Source organism: Musca autumnalis, unplaced genomic scaffold, assembly GCF_047663935.1.
Source record: "Musca autumnalis isolate F117 unplaced genomic scaffold, ASM4766393v1 scaffold_3, whole genome shotgun sequence".
In the NCBI taxonomy this organism is placed as follows: Eukaryota; Metazoa; Arthropoda; class Insecta; order Diptera; family Muscidae; genus Musca; species Musca autumnalis.
In genome coordinates, this window is record NW_027411866.1 from 254379949 (window position 1) to 254398885 (window position 18937).

Below are 18937 nucleotides of genomic sequence, written 5' to 3' on the forward strand. Positions count from 1 at the left end.
GTTGCGCATACCCACTTGAGTTCGCTTCGAACCCAATCCATACAGACATTGTTTTGTATAATAATTTTTGTTCACTTACAACACGATGGCAATTTGTACGTAAAATGCCGCACAACATTCTTGTATGCCTGTGTGGTGGTAAATCACAAACAAACAGGTGATCGCGCAGGTATATCCTTTTAGGGATTTTTCATAAGCGAAGATAATTCATTGTGGTTTTCCTACAAAACCTCTCCTTAATTCCCCAGATTACGAGTGGGCGTTTGCGTAAATATGTACATGTACTTCAATTTTATACATGTTTAATAAAAATACATGAACTTCGATTCCACATATTCTACCACTAGCAAATACCCGCTACTTCGTATGCGGAAAGGGAATAAAATATAAATATTATAAAATAAATTTTATATGAAAAAAATATTTCAAAATGTAAATTTTATCTTAACCTTTCACAACAATAGCGTACATTCAAAATTCAAGGTTCTACTTTCAGCTGTTTCGAACTCGAATAGGCCCGTAATTTTCGGTTTCAAAATGGCCATAGAAATCCACGTTTTCTATATCTACATATCGACTTTGGGAATTTTAGAAATATAACATACCTATAGTATCCCATTTTTATGTTTTAAATTTTGACCTTGAATTCTCTCACATTTATTAGGACGGACATTTTGATGAGTTAGAGCATTTTGAAGATTGTATGCATATTTTGCATGCGAAGTAGCTGTATTTTTGTGCATGCCTTGACATATACCTATGTGACTGTAATTTTTATGCATTTTTTAGGCCTCTTTGTTCCCCCTGACAACATAAAATTGTCGCATAGACGTGGTTCTTGAATTAACGTCCTAAAACGTTTAAAACAAAAAAAAAACTTTTTGTTGAAAAGATACTTGAGGTTTGACTACTTGATTTCAGTACATTATTTAGAAACCGCCTTCGGTGAACATAAAATCAATGGAACAATATTCATTTTTCAAACATAGGACTTTATCTCAGCGACGTCCTTACATAATTTCAGATTTTGTACGCATTTAAAAACTCCTTACCTAAACAAAAACATTGACCCTTATAGAAAAATTTGGAATTCAAATCCAACCGTTTATACAATACCAAAGTGGTTCCAAATGTAATACTTTTCCTACACATAGGTTTAAGTTTCAAACAAGAACCTATTTATATCCCAACTATATCCCAATCGCAATTTACTATTCGAGCTTTATCTATCCGTTCTCTCAAACTCAATTGCACTTCGTAAACTTATGATTCGAATTTCCAAAAACCCTTTGGAACATCTTTCTTACTCTTCATTAGTAACCCTAATTCCAAACTTCAGGATTCCAGCTTAAATTCAATATGTCCTAAATTTAGTACTTTTCGTAAACTTATGGTTTGAATGTACAAAAACATATTTGTTGCTTTTCATCAGAGACCCTCTTTCCAAATGTCAGGATTCCAGCTCTATCCGTTAACCCAAATCCAAATTGTACTAAATTTAGTACTATTTAGTAATTTTCGACTTTGGTCCATCTTTGTTAATCTTCATCAGTGATCCTCATTCTAAATTTCAGGATTCCAGCTCTATTCAATCACACAAATCCAAATTGTACTAAATTAAGTACCATTTAGTACTTTTCGACTTTTGGTATATCGTAGTTTATCTCCATCACGGTTCCAGCTATTCGTTTACCCAAATCCAAATTGTACTAAATTTAGTACCTTTCGTACACTTTTAGTTCGAATTTTCAAAAACCCTACTGTAATTCTTTGTTATTCTTCATCAATGACCCTAACTCCAAATTTCAGAATTCCAGCTCTATCCGTTCCCCCAAATCCACTTTTTCCTAAATTTAGTACCATTTAGTAGACATAGTACGAGTTCCCAAACCTCCATATTTTAATCCTACACTTCAACAGTAACCTGATCCCAAATCAGGTATCTATCCTTTCACTCAAATCCAAATTGTTCTAAATTTAGTACCATTTAGTATTTTTCGTACCCGTAAGTACAATTATCCAAAACTTCCTCTATCCTACAATCCAACAGTGCCCCGTTCATCCAAATCCAAATTGTACCAAATTTAGTACCATTTCGAACTTTTCGTACACATAAGTATTAATATCTAAAACTTCCTCAATCCGACAACCCAACAGTAATCTTATTTCCAAATTTCTGCATTCCACGTGTCTCCGTTCACCCAAATCCAAATTGCACCAAATTTAGTACCATTTCGTACTTTTCCTACCCATAAGTACAAATATCCAAAACTTCCTCTACCTACAATCCAACAGTAATCTTAATTCTAAATTTCTGCATTCCACGTGTCTCCGTTCACCCAAATCTAAATTGGCCAAATTTAGTACTTTTCGTACCCATAAGTACTAATAACTAAAACTTCATCGATACTACAATCCAACAGTAATCTTAATTTCAAATTTTAGTATTCCACCTGCCTCTGTCCACCCAAATCCAAATTGTACCCGGCTTAGTACCATTTAGTACTTTACGTACTCATAAGTACGATTTTCCGAAACTACCTTAATCCTACAAACTAAGAGTAATCTTAATTCCAAATTTTAGGTTTCCAGCTACATCTGTTTACCCAAATCCATATTGTACTAAATTTAGTACCATTTAGTACGAAATTCCAAAACCATTTCCTTATATCAACACCACCACCCAACCTTGATTCCCATACCAAATTTCAAGATTCTAGCTGTATCCATTCAAAATATACAATTGGTACTAAATTTAGTAAATTTTAGTACCTTTCGTACACTTGTACTTCCAATTTCCAAAAACCCTTTGGTACACCTTTCTAGGTCTCCATCAGTTACCCTCATTCCAAATTTCAGAATTCTAGCTCTTACCGTTTGCCTAATACAAAGGGTACCATATTTAGTACCATTTAGTACTTTTCGTACACATATGTACGATTTTCCAAAACGACTCACATTTAGTTTTCAACAGTAGTCTGAATTCCAAATTTCAGGTTTCCAGCTCTATCCGTTCTCCCAAATACAAATTGTACTAAATTTAGTACTATTTAGTACTTTTCGTACGAGTGCGTATTCCCCAAACCATTTCCGTTTTTAAACAACACTTTCCAACCTTGTTTTCCATACCAAATTTCAAGATTCTAGCTATACCCGATCAAAATATACAGTTGGTACTAAATTTGGTAACTTTTAGTACACTTAGACGTCGAATTTCCAAAAACCCTTTGGTACATCTTTCTAATTTTCCATCAGTGACCCTCATTCCAAATTTCAGAATTCTAGCTCTTCCCGTTTGCCTAATACAAAGGGTACCATATTTAGTACCTTTTGGTACTTTTCGTACACTTCTAGGTCGAATTTCCAAAAACCCAGCCTTATCTCACCCCTACACACCAACAGCAACCTACACCCAAAATTTCAACTTTCTAGCTTCAGCGGTTTCGTCTGGGCGCTGATGAATCAGTCAGTGAATACCTCACCTCATTGCTCTTTTATATATATAGATTAGCAATAATAACACAGTGCTACAGTGAAAATTTGCAGGGGTTCTAATGCATAAATTCGGTTTTATGGGAGTCCACAGAATACGAAAATACCTTTGGTTGCTTTGGGTCACTTCGGTTTTTCATTTTATAACGGTAAATGTAGTGAAAAATGGGCGCACAAGGTATCAATGTTTTATAAAGGAAAATATGAAAAAAAACCAAAAAGTTGAAACACAAAAAATGCCATAGCGCATTAATTTTTCAACCGATTTATTTGGGTTATCCCATTTTGGAAAGCCAACTAAATTTCCTACTTGCTAACAGTAAATAATTGTACCGTTAGGTGTCGTTTACGCAGCCTAGAGCACAGGGAATGCGTTTTTGTCACACTTAAACCACTATTACTTAGCCATTTGTTAACCGATTTTAAAAATCTATGGCTTGTTCGAAAGGCATTACTCTCCCCTTGATAATGAAAGACAGTGTGTGCAAATTGGTTGTGGAAAAAAGAAGTAATGTCCGTTTAAAGTTGAAAATTCAAGAAAGCCCATTTTTCACTACATTTACCGTTATAAAATGAAAAACCGAAGTGACCCAAAGAAACCAAAGGTATTTTCGTCTTCTATGGACTCCCACAAAACCGAATTTGTGCATCAGAAATCCTGCACAAAATTTTGTCCACTTTTCTATCACAGTGTAATTGTAGAATACATAAGTGGAATCGCACATCTCATCTTTGAAGAAAGTATCCTCATTTAAGTAACCTCATTTAACGGTTCAGACTAATAAATAGGGATTTCTGAGTAAAATCGAAAACTTTTCAAAAAGTGTTTTTATACCCTCCACCATAGGATGGGGGTATATTAAGTTTGTCACTACGTTTGCAACTACTCGAAATAATCATTGTAGACCCCACAAAGTATATATATTCTTGATCAGCGTGGAATTCTACATCGATATAGCCATGTCCGTCCGTCTGTCCGTCTGTGGAAATCACTCCAGCGTCCGAACGGATTGACGTAGGTTGATGAAATTTTGGGAAAATCTATATATATAAAAGAGTAGTGAGGTAGTCACTCACCTCACTACTCTTTTATATATATAGATTTTCCCTGATTCATCAGCGCCCAGACGAAACCGCTGAAGCTAGAAAGTTGCAATTTTGGGTGTAGGTTGCTGTTGGGGTGTAGGTGTGAGATAAGGCTGGGTTTTTGGAAATTCGACCTAGAAGTGTACGAAAAGTACTAAAAGGTACTAAATATGGTACCCTTTGTATTAGGCAAACGGTAAGAGCTAGAATTCTGAAATTTGGAATGAGGGTAACTGATGGAGAGCTAAAAAGATGTACCAAAGGGTTTTTGGGAATTCGAACTATAAGTGTACGAAAAGTACAAAAGGGTACTAAATTTAGTACAATTGAGATTTGGGTGAACAGATACAGCAGGAATCTTGAAATTTGGAATGAAGTTCTCTGATGAAGAGTAATGATGAAAAGTTTTTGGAAATTCGAACTATAAGGGTACGAAAAGTACTAAATGGTACTAAATTTAGTACAATTTGGATTTCGGTAAACGGATAGAGATGGAATCCTGAAATTTGATATGAGAGTCGCTGATGAAGAATAACGATGAAAGGTTTTTGGAAATTCGAACTATAAGGGCATGAAAAGTACTAAATGGTACTAAATTTAGTACAATTTGGATTTCGGTGAACGGATTGAGCTGGAATCCTGAAATTTTGAATGAGGGCAACTGATGGAGAGTAACAAAGAAAAGTTTTTGGAAATTCGAACTGTATGTGCACGAAAAGTACTAAATTTAGTACAATTTGGATTTGGATGAATGGATAGAGGTGGAATCCTGAAATTTGAAATGAGAGTCGCTGATGAAGAATAACGATGAAAGGTTTTTGGAAATTCGAACTATAAGGGTACGAAAAGAACTAAATAGTACTATATTTAGTACAATTTGGATTTCGGTAAACGGATAAAGATGGAATCCTGAAATTTGAAATGAGAGTCAATGATGAAGGATAACGTTGAAAGGTTTTTGGAAATTCGAACTATAGGGGTACGAAAAGTACTAAATGGTACTAAATTTAGTACAATTTGGATTTCGGTAAACGGATTGAGCTGGAATCCTGAAATTTTGAATGAGGGCCACTGATGGAGAGTAACAAAGAAAACTTTTTGGAAATTCGAACTGTATGTGCACGAAAAGTACTAAATTTAGTACAATTTGGATTTGGGTGAATGGATAGAGGTGGAATCCTGAAATTTGAAATGAGAGTCGCTGATGAAGAATAACGATGAAAGGTTTTTGGAAATTCGAATATAAGGGTACCAAAAGTGCTAAATAGTACTAAATTTAGTACAATTTGGATTTCGGTAAACGGATAAAGATGGAATCCTGAAATTTGAAATGAGAGTTGATGATGAAGAATAACGTTGAAAGGTTTTTGGAAATTCGAACTATAAGGGTACGAAAAGTACTAAATGGTAATAAATTAAGTACAATTTGGATTTGGGTGAACGGATAGAGCTGGAATACTGACATTTGGAATGAAGGTCACTGATGAAAAGTAACAATCAAAGGTTTTTGTAAAGTCTACCTATAAGGGTATGAAAAGTACTAAATGGTACTAAATTTAGTACAATTTGGATTTGAGTGAACGGATTGAGCTGGAATCCTAAAATTTGGAATGAGGGTCACTGGTGGAGAGTAACAAAGAAAAGTTTTTGGAAATTCGAACTGTGAGTGCACGAAAAGTACTAGATTTTGTAAAATTTGAATTTGGGTGAACGGATAGAACTGGAATACTGAAATTTGGAATGAAGGTCACTGATGAAAGGTAACAATGAAAGGTTTTTGGAAAGTCGATCTATTAGTGTACGAAAAGTACTAAATGGTAATAAATTTAGTACAATTTGGATTTAAGTGAACGGATTGAGCTGGAATCTTGAGGATTGCGGTTACCTTGGAAATTCGTACTTATGAAAAAGTGCTAAATGAAAGTACATTGGCTATAATTTGGATTTAAGTGAACGAAAGAAGTGAGTTATGCAAGTAGTTTTTGGAAAGCCGTGTAAGATAAGTGGCAAATGGTACAAAATTTGGTACCTTTTGGTATTTGTTATATGGTACAGAATTTTGTACAATTTGTGATTTTGTAAAAGGGTGGAATTTTTAAATTTGAAATTCGGTATTAGCAATTGTTGTTTAGAGTGAAGGTAGGGATGAAGTTTTGAAAATTCACACTTATTTATACAAAAAGTACTAAATAGTAATATAATTGCTTTCAGCGGAACATATAAAACTGGAAAAGTGAATTGCGGTCGGGATATATGTTGAGTATAAGGAAGTAAGCTTTGAAACCTTTAATTATGTGTACGAAAAGTTTGGAAACATGTTGGTACCAAAACCAGTTTGGTATTGTGTAAACGGTTAAATTGAGAAATACCTACTATAGGTGAACGAAAATTACTAAATGGTACTAAATTTGGTGTTGGGTGTAGGAACAAAGCTTGGATTATATAATTTGGACAAAAAATACGAAATGGAAAAATATTTGTTATGAAGATCACTCTGAACTTGGAGATAAAGTTCGGAGTTCGGTTGGAAAATGTGCATAAAATCTTCAAAATGCTCTAAGTGTTCAAAATACCTCTTCTAATAAAACTGGATTGAAGTAGACATTTTTTATATAAAGCTTTTATATCCTCTGAGTATTCGAGGTCCAAATGTAAAGAACGTTGGACAGTATAGATTTGTTCTATTTTTAAAAACACTAAGTCGTGGGGTACCATTATATGGGGATATATTTCGAAAAATTTTCGAACCTATTCGGGTTCTTGGCGAAACCGCTGAAGCTAGAACCTTGAATTGTGAATGTGCGTTATTGTTGTTGTGAAGGGGGTAGAGAAAGTTAAGTGTTTGAAAATTCGTATTGGGAGTAAGTGAAGGAGTAAAACCAGAAGTCAAGTCTGAAATTTGCAATATGAGTCCCTGTTGGTGTATGTCTGTGATATGAGGTCGTAGTTTTGGAAATCCGAAATAAAAAATATGGTAGCTGTTAGGGGTGCGATACGGCACATATATTTTTTTTGGAATTAAAGGAATTAAATCGATTAAATGTTGGTATTTAAAATAGGTTTTAATACAACAGAACAGAGTTCATATATATTTTATGCCCTTTCCGCATACGAAGTAGCGGGTATTTGCTAGTATGTTATATTTACGTAGGACTTTTGGTATTGAAAGCGGGCAATGTAGGTCCACGCTTTCGTATAGCCCTCATACAAAATGACGCGTGACGCGTCGTCGTTTTAAGGAATTTTTAAGATATTTGGCCCATTTTACCACCGAATTGGTTGTAATTTGGTACTTTGTGTCTCCAGAGGCCCCCATATAAGGCTCCATATAAAGTACGCGTCATTTTAATATATTTTGAATGTATTATACCCATTTGACCACAGAATTGGTTGTAATTTGGTATTTTGTGTCTTCAGAGGCCAGAAAATATTCCTGCCAAAGTTGGGTTATATAGGTCCACGTTTTGGTATAGTCCCCACATAAGACCCCTTATAAAGTACGCGTCATTTTAATATATTTTGAATGTATTAGACCCATTTGACCAAAGAATCGGTTGTAACTTTGTATTTTGTGTTTCCAGAGGCTAAGAAACATTTCTACCATAAAATGTTTATATAGGTCCACGTGTTGATATAGCCCTCATAATACAATATCTCCCGATTTTCGATATTTTGAACGTTTTAGCCTCATTTTCGCACCGATATGGCTGAAATTTGGTATTTGGTCTTCTTTAGGCGTATAAAACTTTCCCCCAGAAATTTGCCATCATATAGCCCCCATAGAACGGTACCTTCCGCATTTCGGTATTTTGAAGGTTGTGGCCACATTAATCCACCAAAATGGCTGAAATTTGTGGTGGAGGGAATAAAAAGTTCGGCCCCACCGAACTAAACGCTTTTCTTACTTGTTTTCCTTTATTTTTGCAGCAAACGTTTTAGTATATTTTCAGATTTTTTTTACTAACAGTTCCAAAGATATCGCGCATTGAAAAAGTCGAATTCTTTAAAAAAAACTATATGCAAGGAAATACTTTTAATATTACCCTAAATAGAAAACATATTTTTTGTATTATTTGTTTTTTATAAATAAATAAAAAAATTAGATTTTTTAACATTTGTTTTGTTTTTATTTAGGAATTTATCTTAAACATCTCAAAAACTGTGTAATTTTTCGATTTTGAAAATGGACAATAATCTAAATTGATGATCAAATAACTACAGCTCAGGAATTATAAGGCTCGACATCGGAGTCGAATAATCAACAAAATATTAAAGTGATATTTTCTTTTTTTATACGAAGAAAATTTGAATTTGAAATATGAAATCTATCGCGGGTACAAAAAATCGTCATTTAGTAATACCCACTAATGATGGTACACTAATTGCTAAACCATTCTTCAAATCGCTAAATGAAGAAGTTTTTAAGATGTTCAAGATAAATTCCTGAATAAAACAACAAAACAAATGTTTAAAAAAAAATAAGTTTTGTAATTACTCTTAGTTTCATACAAAAACAAATCAAGAAAATCGAAGAGTACACTCGTTGATAAAAATTGATTTTAAATATACATTTTTTTTTCTTTTTATTAGATAGCTGATAAAAAACAAGTAAGAAAGTATCAGCCAGCTGTGCTGACGGAGATATACCCTCAGCGACCGACCAAACAAAAAAAAACTAAGTTTGGAAGAAATTGTTCACTAAGTTTTAGAGTTATTGTGCACAATAGCCATATGTGTATGAGCCGGCAGGGTTTTGGAACTTTTGGGCAGCGATACTAGCCCTCATACTTAAAAGTATAAACAAACCACACGTATTCTCTCTTTATTTTTGATTTGCCATTGTTTAGTAATGGAAAGAGTATCTTACCACTACTAATACACCAACTTTTCTGAGCATCAATGCTTTTGGGCCATTATCTCAGGAAGTATTGACTTACTTCGGAAAAAATTGTTCCGTTGTAAATGAGGCTGCTAGAAAAAAGAATCCAAACGAAAAAGAATCAAAACGATGCGAGAGGAGCTCTTAAACTTCACTTTTTCCAAATTTTGTGTGGGAGGTAACCGAAGGAGTGAACCGATATAGTCCATACTCCAACCTGATACATGACTGGATGAAATAATACGATGTGCAAAGTCTGCACCAATCAGAAACTCAACTGAATGCGGGAATTATCTGGCGGATTTGCCATTTTGGTTGGTGACATCTTGGAGCTTTTAGGCCAATATTTCAGGAAGTATGAAATTGCACAAGAAAAAAGAGAAACCGCAATGAAAATCTACTGAAAAAAATTTCAAAACGATCCGAGAGGAGCTCTTAAACTTCACCTTATCCGAATTTTGTGTGGGAGGTACCCGATTTAGTGGGCCGATATAGTCCATATTCGAACTCGATCTACATCTGGAAAGAGTAATACGATGTGTAAAGTTTGGACCAAATCTATTGCTCCCTTCGAGAGTTATCGTTCACACCATTTTATAGACACATTTTGAAGTTTTGTGTGGAGGTACCCGAAATAGTGGACCGATATGGCCCATCTTCGAACTTAAACTAAGTTTGAACAAAATATTACGATACCCAAAATTTGGTTCGAATCGGTTGATCGTTCGAGAGTTATCGTGCGCACCAGCCAGAAAGACAGACGGACGGACATTGCTAAATCGACTCCAAATTGTCTGAAACTAATTTCGCAAAAACATAATTGGGGTCTAAAACAGTAATTGATGAGGCACTTTTTTGGTCGTATCAAAGTGTATATGGTAATATTCAAAAATGTTTTACAATCGTTGAAGTTGAGGTTCATTATTTAATAAGTCGCGAACTGTCAATATATTTTATAAAATATGAATATATTTATATTAACTGAAGTGTTTTAGCCACGATCTCATAATATGGACCATAACAAATAATTTTCGTGGAAGCTGCGTTGGTGGTAATATAAAAAAATGGGTAAAAATGTGTTGAAGTTAGCAAGCTTTTTGGTGTTTTTTCTTGATTTCTGGTCAAACCAGGGAAAATTCAGACCTGAGCTCAAAGAAAGAATTGAAGAATACCCCTTGGGCAACATGATTCTAATGTGCGACTTCTCGATATATACAGTGCATCCCCCTAAAATCGATGCTGACATTCTGAAGTTTTGAAATCGGGGTTTTTTGAATTTTTCTTATAATTGGAGGGCGCAACCAGATAATGACCTAATCTGTTTACTGGATTGTAGAACTCGTGATTCCACGTCGTTTGATGTATATCTCATGAGTGTGCTCCCCACAGCTCCCTAGTAATAGGAGTCCAAAGTCGAATTTTTGGTGCGTAATTTTTCTTTAAAAACCTATTTTTTGGCTTAAAAATTTACAACTGTGACTCAGGTACCCTTGAACACCGCGTGATTTTAGTTTTTTCCGCGCCGGATTCAATGAGCCCTACCGCAATCGAATCCATCCACTAAAACCGCTGATATAGATACCCTGAAAATAGGAAAATTTTATTTTGACTAATCCGCATACTTAACCGCGATTGCCTTAAATTTTTTTTACATAAATGGAATCCTTTATACACGATTATAAAATTTGTCAAAAAGGTGTGTCATGAATTTCAGGGATTCGGGAGTAGTATTCGTATTTAACCAAAAATAGAATCAGGTAGCACATCCGCGGTTCTTGACGAATCTGTATAAAATTTGTCTTATTGACGTATTTTTAACAGGGGGTCACTGAAATCGGATGCGCCTTATAATCATATGAACATCGCGTTATTTTTACCCACATGAAGCATTTTGGTGTAGTAAGATGCAACTGATGGCACACTTTGGCGGTTAAATGAAACATGGAAAAATGCAAACATATTGACAGAGATGCACTCGCTCTATGCGAAAAGCACATGCGCCTCAACTGATTTTAACTATTTCGCGCGTTATACGGTTTTTAACTTTTATGTTTTTTCTTTGATTGTAATATCTATATCACTCTTTATTTTCTAATTCTATTGCTTATCACACTATGCAAATATACTTTCACGATGATAAACTATTTTCCTTGAAGAGGTTTTAGCAAAATAATTCAGGTTTTGTTAGGAAATTTAGCGAAATAGTAGAATAACTCCAAAACATGTTCTCAAATTTTTCGTATTAAACCAAACAATATATTCTTGAAATAATGTTCCAACAATAAACTTTTGTCTTTTGTTGTAGCTGCAATATGCAATTTAAAATCCTAATCAATAAAATTTTGGTCTCACATTTTTCTGCACATTGTCTAGATTCTGTACGTATTTTTAATTAATTTTTTAGAGATTTTTATGGACTCTGAATAAGAATAAATAAAATTTACTCCAAGATTCCTTCATTATTTTTTGATTTTCCGCGAAAATGAAAATAAATTTAGCTAATATTTAGGCGTCTACGAATAGATATTAAATGTTGTTACCGATTTATATATACATTTTGGTATTACAACACAAAGGGCATTTTTAAATATTTTTTCTTTATAAGGGAATAAAACCCCCCATAACTTTTGGGCGCAGCATCCAATTTTGTGAACGCGAACATATTTGAAACCACGATTTTTTTCTGAACCCATGTAACAAAAATCGTGAATGTGCTTGTCAAAATTTTTTTAAATTTTTTCTCGATGGAATTGTAAAGGAAATTTGAATTTTACCATATACCCTTTCTAGCCTAAATCATAATTTCTTCTCTTTTTAAATTTTTATTTTTTAATAACCAAATGTTTATGTTATCAACAAGAAGGACAAAGTCCGTCACAAAACATTTGAATTTAAATCAGCTGATCCAACTTGCAAATTCTTACAAAAAAATGTTGCATGCAAAAATTCTCTCTCAATTAGCTTTCTTTTACTTCCCAGTTTGTTATCGAACAGCATTTTGTAAAAGTTTGTACAAATTGTTGGGTAATCGTGCAGACCTATCACTAATAACCCTGCGTTTACAAATGCCAGTATTGGCAAGACAATAGCAAAAATACAAACCTTTTTCACAAATACATTTATACATTTTTAAATATGTATAGAGAAAAGTATGAATGTGTTGGTGAAAATGGTTTGTAACTTTGCTATTGTCTTGCCAATACTGTCTGTGTGTAAACGCCTAGTTAAGAACATGTAACAAAAACCTTGCAATAACTAAAAAATACGCATTTTCAGCATTATTTCCATTCAATACACTACACTATAAATTAATTATTAATTTTTGGTCGGTTTAAAAATACAATTTAATATTATTTTTGGTATTTTTTTCTTGTTGATTTTTTAATTGTTTTTTTCTTTAAATAATGTGGCAATATTAATTTAATTTTATTGTGAATGAGCATGTATGGTGATAAGGTTGTTAGCTCCGCTTAACCCAATAGCAAAGGCGACTATGGTGACTTATCAATTGTAAAACTATTCACCACTAGATGTCGGTACACCGATTTGTGTACAAAGCGAAGTGAACACCGAATTAAAAAATAACACTAATGGAGGAAATCGAAAATTAATGCATTAGTTCCCAGCAAGTGATCTGGCATTTCATCTTTTTAGCATCTTCATCGATGAATTTTATATGAGCGTGGACCCCAAAAGATGCTATTCATTTTTGGATCCAAAGCATGCCGTTTACACCAATGCTTTGACATGTCATTTTCACCAATGCTTTGGTATGTCATTTTACCCTTTGCAATGACATTATCATTACGAAGAGAGTTTAAACAACGTTGGTTGTGATTTCGAGTCTCCGAATTGTAAATTCTTAATCTTATATATTTAGAAAAATGTGTATAAATAAAAACACAAACTTCATCTCTATTGGATCGATGGAATGGGTTCAAATGCTGATGAAAAGATCGGATCTTTCACGACTTCCTTTGCATTGGTTCAAATGCTGATGAAAAGATCGGATCTTTCACTTCTTCGCTTGAACCAATGCAAGACATGCCATTAAATCACGTCATCGCACGAAACCTCTTCCTTCAAATTTTGCAGGGTTTGATTGAGACGAACTGAGGCTTCAACAATACGAAAATAAAAAAGAAAATTGTCTAAAACGGATTTAGTCCAAGAAGTCTATATATAGCAATAAGCAATATTAAGAACAAAACCTTGATTTAAAATCAATATAATTCTTTGGGGGAGACAGTTATATTGGGTATGCCTTTTTCTTTTCTGTCACAGGCCGAGAGTATTGTCTATCGGCAAAATCTACAGATACATTTTTATACTCTCAGCATTTATGCTAACTAGGGTATATACACTTTCATACGGGCAAAATGTGCCTCATCGAAATAATGGTTTTAGACCCCAAGTATGTTTGGACGAAATGTGTTTCAGACAATTTGGAGTCGATTTAGCAATGTCCGTCTGTCTGGTGCGCACGATAACTCTCGAACGGGTGAACCGATTTTGTCCAAAATTTGGCGTTCGTAATATTTTGCACAAACTTAGTTTAAGTTCGAAGATGGGTTATATCGGTCCACTCCTTCCGGTACCTCCCCCACAAAAAATCGGAAATGTTCGGAAAATTTGTACGCACTATAACTCCTGAAGAGAGTAACCGACTTTGCACATCGTGAAATTTCTACCAGGCTTATATGAGCTTCTAGTATGGATTCAATCGGTCTACTCTTTCGGGTACCTCCCACACAAAATTTCGGCAAAGTTCAGGTTAGTACCTGTTCTCGAATCTCTTTGATTTTTGTTGTAGCAACTTGTATTCACTGCCCGCTTACGACAGTACATGTCTCATTAAGGGCAAGTCCATACTTCCTGAGAAAATAGCCTGAAAGATACAAAAACCCCTATGACACCGTGTGTAGTGGTTGGAGCACAAGACAACTCTCGAACTGATCAACCTATTTGGTCCAAAATTTGGCCTTCGTAATATAATGTCCAAACATAGTTTAAGTTCCATCATAAGCCATATCGGCCCACTCCTTCAGGTACCTCCCCCACAAAAGTTCAAAAATGTTCGGAAAAATTGTTCGCACGATAACTCTTGAAGGGAGTGACCGATTTAGTCCATACTTAACACATCATATTATGTCTACCAGATGTAGATCAGGTTCGAATATGGATTATGTTTGTCCACTCCTTCGGGTACGTATCACACAAAATTACGGATAAGTTCACTTTAAGACCTGCTCTCGAATCACTTTGATTTTTTTTGAAGCAACTTGCATTCTCTGTCTCCATTACGATGGTAAACGTTTTTTCAGGGGCAAGTCCATACTTCTTTAGAAAACAGCCCGAAAGGTGTACATATGGCACCATATGTAGTGGTTGGAGAGCACGATAACTCTCGAACTAACTGATTTGGTCTAAAATTTGGCCTTCCAGATATTTTTCTGTTCGAAGATAGGCAATACAGGCCCATAACTTCCGGTAGTTCCCCCGAATATTTAAAAATGTCACTTAAATGGTATGCACGATATATCTTGACCAGATTTGGTCCAAACTTTGGATATCCTAATATGTTGTCCAAATTTAGTTTTACTTCTAAAATGGAGGTACCTTAGGGAACCTCCTCCACAAAAGTTCAACATTCTGTTAGAAGATCCTTTGGAAATGTATGCCGATGCTGTTCGTTGTTGCCCTGCTTACAACGGTATTATGTCTTCCGTGGACAAGTCCATGCTTCCTGGCATACTGGTCAAAACTTTATACGATGACCCACTGAAATGACTAGTGGGCGATATATCCCAAAATAAGATCCACTTCCATAATGGACTATGTCGGTCCATTCCTCTAGATGAAAGTTTCAATTCACATAGGCTGAGGGTATATCTCTGTCTTAATAAATATACAAACATATTTTATTTAATTTTATAAAATCATATTTTTTATTTTAATTGCAATTATAAGGGATCTTAAATTTGCACCTAAAAGTATGCTTTAAAATTGCAACATTTTAAAACACATTGAAAAGAAACAGGGTAACAATGGCAATGTTGTGTTTATAGCGCCATCTATTATCACACCTGATTCAAAATTGACAAATATTTTTGATTTGCAAATTTTGGCATGTCTTTAAGTAAAGGCTGAAAAGTTTCGGGCCTTATCTGTAATTTTTATCAGAGTGAAGAAAAAATTAATTGTATACGTTAGCTGCCATTCGAATGATAATAGATCTCAGAAATAATTCGAAGGTAGATTTATAAATAGGAAAAGTTCGGAACTAGTATTTAGTATATGTGAAATGAAGCAGGATATATGATTATTCTATCTGAAAGAATATACGTATGTATCGGCAAATAGACTCGTAGTTTCTTGTATTTTACCAAAGTTCGTCAACGTGGGGTACCTAATATTTAGCCATGTTCGAGAACCCCCAAGCCTCCCTCTGGTCTGAGTTAATGTATAGATGTTTTTGGAACCACTCATGACCCTATGGGCTAGGTTACTGTATTTGTGCAAATAAAAACAAAAAACGAAGTGACCCAAAGAAACCAAAGGTATTTTCGTTATCCATGAACCCCAACACGATAGAATTTTTTGCATCAGAATGTGTTGTCATTTTGCATATACATTTTGTATATAAAAAGTGACAACCCATATGTAAAAAGCATATCGTGTGAAATACCCATTACTCTGTCTGAAAAGGTAAGAGAGAGCAAGGCACATTTATAGAAGGTAGAAGTGACAATCAGCTGTATTTTTACTTTTTTTTTGTATATTTGGGTTTTAAAATATAATAGGGTCTACTCATGAAATTTGAAACTTCGAAATTTTCTACCATAATAGGGATACGCAGTGAAATGCAATAATCGGTTTTTCGATTATACGGTTTTCGTGAAAAACTTAAAACTCGATTTTTCGGTTAGTCCATTATAAAGTCTAAGTACTAAAAGTCGAGTTTCGATTATTCGTTAACAGCGGAAAACCGATCATAATCGAATATAATCGACCATTTTCGTTGATGCAATCTGTGATGTACATACCCAGCAAAAATTTGGTAGGCACATGTCATTACTTTCTGCATTACCAGGTAATGAGTACTCATTACCCTCCGCATTATCAGACAGTACATATATAACAGTTAACATATAACTAGTTACATCATTACTTACTACTTACTAACAAAGGAATAAGTACGGTGGCACAGGGCTAGTGTGTCTGACTACAAATCCTAGGTTTGTGTGTTCAAAGCTCACCGTCAGCATGGAGTTTTTTGTTGACAAAATTACGAAGAAATGTTGATGTACATGAATGTTTTTAAACAACCCTTACTATTTGTACGAGTGGCCTAGTGTGTAGTGTGTTTGACTACAAATCAGAAGTTCGTGTGTTCGAAACTAGAAGGAACCGAAATAAAAGAAAAAGAAAAAACAAAAAGTGTGCAGTGTTGAATTTGAATATATTTTCACCTCAATTGATCTAAAAATAGAACATGTGCTTTTAGCGTCCTTTTCGACTACGGGTAAGTGGTTAAATATGTACTTTGTGTACACATTTAAGGAAGTACTTCCTTCCTATGACATCCCCATGTAAAAATAATGACTTTTACGGTCAATTAGTAAGTAGTTACAACTGCCAAAATTTACTGAATAAAGTCATTACTTGGTAATGACTTTTTTTGCTGGGTATGTACAAAAAAGTATCTACATTACGCGGTTTTAGCACACCCAATAGTCAACTACTCGTACGACTAGTAGTCGTCCACGATTAATAGTCGACTACGAATAATAATAGACTACGACAATGGTCCACTACGAATAATAGTTGACTCCGACTTTCGAAAGTCGATTAAGAATAATCGGTTATACGGTTTTCGCACAGTCAATAGTCGACTACGATTTTTTAGAGATTTTACGGCTAATAACCGATTAATCGATTAACCGAAATCGGTTTTACGTATCCCTATACCATAAAAGTACTTCTTTTCATCCTAAACGTGTAATAAAAACGACCTATGACAGTTCTGAATGCTTTATATTTACATTCTGATTGAAATTTGTTCTATTTTAGAGGATTTTCAAGATGTTTTCTGGTTTTCCTGAGAAAATGTTATGAACGACCCTTTTATTCAATATATTCTTTGACATTTAATTTTCAATAACAACAATTTTATTTTTGTAAATTTGTAACTTGTTGTATCTACCTTATATAAATGTGCCTTGGTTAAGAGTATAAATGAGAAATCAAATTTGTCAATAAAATCCACATAATACTTTGATTAAATACAAATTCTTTTGTTTATTTATTTAAAAATAATTGGTTTTAAGTTAACAGTACATTATTAATAATAAAAAATAATTATATATATAAAATAAAAATTATACACAAAATTTAAAACAGAATCAATGTGACGACAAACCACAACAAAGTTAAAAAGTTTAAGAAGACAAAACAAAAAGGGATAACAAATGTACAGAGATGTTAGTTAAGTGGTAAAAAATAATTAAAAAAAGTTTGGATAATTAAGAGGGAAGAAATACTTGTTTGTTCTAGTTACAATGAAACAAACGAAAATAGTAAACATGGAACAAAATTACATATGGATGTTGCAGATTTTGCAATAATTTCTTTTCTTTTTTTCTAAAAATAAATAATAAATTTTTTAAAACTTATAAACTAAAGTAAATTAACTGATCTTTTTTCCATTGTTCAAGTTAATTTTGTTATTTTATAAAATAAAGATACGAAATGCAAGACTTTTTTTACATTTATCCATGTGATAGGGTTGCTTGGTTTTGCATTTGTAATTTCAATACTTTGTGTTATAAATATAAAAAATAATACAACAATTAATGTTAATATTGTGGGTTTTTGGATAAAAGGACGACTTGATTTGTTTCATATATGTAAGTATGTTTGTAGTAATATTAATAAAATGTTAATATAAAAACTAAATTGTATATTTATTTCTATTAATTTGTATAAGTAATAATTATTTGCATAAGTAAATATCATAACATACTCCCTTCTCTTTTGCAGATGGTGTGTGTATGTGTTTTTGTATGCAAAATATTTAGTTATTTTTTGTTTAGGCATAGTTGTTGTTGTTTTTTTTTTAAATTTAAGAAAAAATATCAAAGATCTCAACAAAATTACAATAAAAGCACTTGAATTCCATTTTTTTTGTTGTTTTGCACTTTCAAAGGCAACTTGTGATGATGGTTACGGTGATGAGGGCGGGCAACAAAGGAAAGAATGTTTGAAATATTTCTGCAGAATTTCCTTCTATTGCGTGATGTTTTTCTCTTTCTCCAAACACATCAAAGTTGAGTGGAGTATGTGGATGTTGAAAATGGAGCGGATATTGTTACGAAACACACTTGGACTAGTGTTTCTTTAATGTTTTCAACCACTGTAAAAGAAGAGTAGAAAAGCAAATATATATTAGAGATTTACCTAATTCAAAGTTCTTGGTTA

The 18937-nt window shown here is 33.7% G+C and overlaps 1 protein-coding gene across 6 annotated transcripts in view; it reads right to left on the minus strand.

Moving 5' to 3' along the window:
- Positions 1–18084: 18084 nt before the first annotated feature.
- The window catches only part of Rip11 (Rab11 interacting protein), a 61404-nt gene continuing 60551 nt past the window's right edge, over positions 18085–18937 (minus strand). For all 6 annotated transcript variants that reach the window (XR_012411829.1, XR_012411828.1, XR_012411830.1 and 3 more), the window contains one exon: positions 18085–18872. Coding sequence is in view for 3 of the 6 variants with exons in the window: in XM_073977961.1 (XP_073834062.1) it covers positions 18866–18872 (7 nt within the window). In the remaining 3 variants the exon portion in view is untranslated. The remainder of the gene's footprint in view (positions 18873–18937) is intronic.